Source organism: Cyprinodon variegatus, unplaced genomic scaffold (genome assembly GCF_000732505.1).
Source record: "Cyprinodon variegatus isolate N-32 unplaced genomic scaffold, C_variegatus-1.0 Scaffold5831, whole genome shotgun sequence".
Taxonomy (NCBI): Eukaryota; Metazoa; Chordata; class Actinopteri; order Cyprinodontiformes; family Cyprinodontidae; genus Cyprinodon; species Cyprinodon variegatus.
This window is the reverse complement of record NW_015156284.1, coordinates 1-1625: the sequence shown is the minus strand read 5'-3', so window position 1 is coordinate 1625 and position 1625 is coordinate 1. Positions and strand designations below refer to the sequence as shown.

At 41.6% G+C, this 1625-nt stretch overlaps 1 protein-coding gene across 1 annotated transcript; it reads left to right on the top strand.

Annotated features, from left to right (window-relative positions):
* Positions 1–272: 272 nt before the first annotated feature.
* Positions 273–1285, top strand: LOC107081507 (the record flags this gene model as incomplete). Its single annotated transcript, XM_015369672.1, has 5 exons — positions 273–359; positions 453–617; positions 695–900; positions 968–1068; positions 1161–1285. Coding segments are annotated over exons 1-5 (684 nt in total), but the record flags the coding sequence as incomplete, so codon positions are not given.
* Positions 1286–1625: the final 340 nt, after the last annotated feature.

Here is a 1625-nt window from a genome sequence, read left to right as displayed (position 1 = left end):
TGGTTCCACAGGAGAGGAGCCTGATAACTAAAAGATCTGCCTCCCATTCTACTTTTAGAAATTCTAGGAACCTGCAGATTGAGAGCGAAGTGCTCTGTTAGGAACATAAGGAACAATCAGAGCTCTGATATCAGATGGAGCTTGGCCATTTAAGGCTTTATATGCAAGAAGAAGGATTTTAAATTCTATTCTGGATTTAACAGCAAGCCAAAGGCAACGGGTTACAACATTTACATTCTGTAATGTTTTTAGTTTGCAGGCCGGAAAATCAGATGGATGCCGAATGGATTCGGGTGAACCTGGGACCCTTTTCCCGCTTCTTGACGCTCGCTGACTTTCGGTTCTTTAACATTTCTTTGGTGAGTCATGTTTCTACACCACGCTGGAAACTGTGACCAACTCGCACTTCAACAATGCCAAAAACAACCTCTTTGTCCTCCTCTCTGCCTCAGGAAGGTATATTGGAGTCTTCTTCTCCAGAACAGAAAGCTGAATTCATTCTTCAGTCCATATCTAATGAGACTGTGGTGACTCTGGTCTTCAAGACGCTCACTAATTCGTCATCTTTAGAAAACCTCGCCTCTTTCTTTCATTCCTTCGTGATCGGCGCTGCGAAGGTAGTGTTCCGTCTGATCAGCTTTGATGACTGTCCTCCTTAAAGCATCTTCTGACCGACTCTCATCTCTCTCTGCAGCGAAACCTGACCTCTCTCAGTACAGACGTGCGCCACATCCTCCTGAATATGACGCTAACAGCACTGGAGCCCAAATTCTACCTTCTGATGACAGAAGGGTTTCAGCTATGGTTCCAGAATTACCTTCCTCTCTTCCTCCCAAGTGCTGACTCTAGAACCTTCGAGGTCATTCCCAGGAACATCACCTGTAGCTCCTATCAAGAGATGTGAGTAAAACAAATACAGTAGAGGTTCTGGAAGGTGAAGTCTTAATGATTGAGACTTTCTTCTTAGTGTCAAAGGGTTTGACAACATAATCGGTCAGCTCTCAGAGGAACAGAATCAGCTGGTGCTGAATTTTACCCTGGACTATCTCGAAGGACAGAAGTCCTCAGGTAACCTCAACATCATCCCGGATTAACACCGCCTGGCATTCAAACGCCTAATCTCAATTGTAATCCTAGACATTTGATCCTTTGACTTTAAGGTCTCTCGTGTGTCGAGTCCGGTAACGTCACTGACGACAGAAGCTGGCTGCTTCTCAATTTTGGACAATTCCGCTTTAATGCATCGATCAAGGATTTTCTGACCGTCAACATCAACTTTAAAGCAGTGAGTCTGGCTTCCTGGTTCCAGTCAAATGGAACATGAACCTTTCATTTACAGAGATGTGAAAAACTTTTCATCTGGTTTCATTTCTTCTAACCCATATGTTTCAGACCGTAAAACGATTTTAATTGACATTAAATAAAGAAAAAGATGAATAATTTACAAGTTTGTTGATACAAACCAACCTGATCCTGTGTAACAAAGTATTCACACTCTTAACATCTATCTATCTATCTATCTATCTATCTATCTATCTATCTATCTATCTATCTATCTATCTATCTATCTATCTATCTATCTATCATCTATCTATCTATCTATCTATCTATCTATCTATCTATCT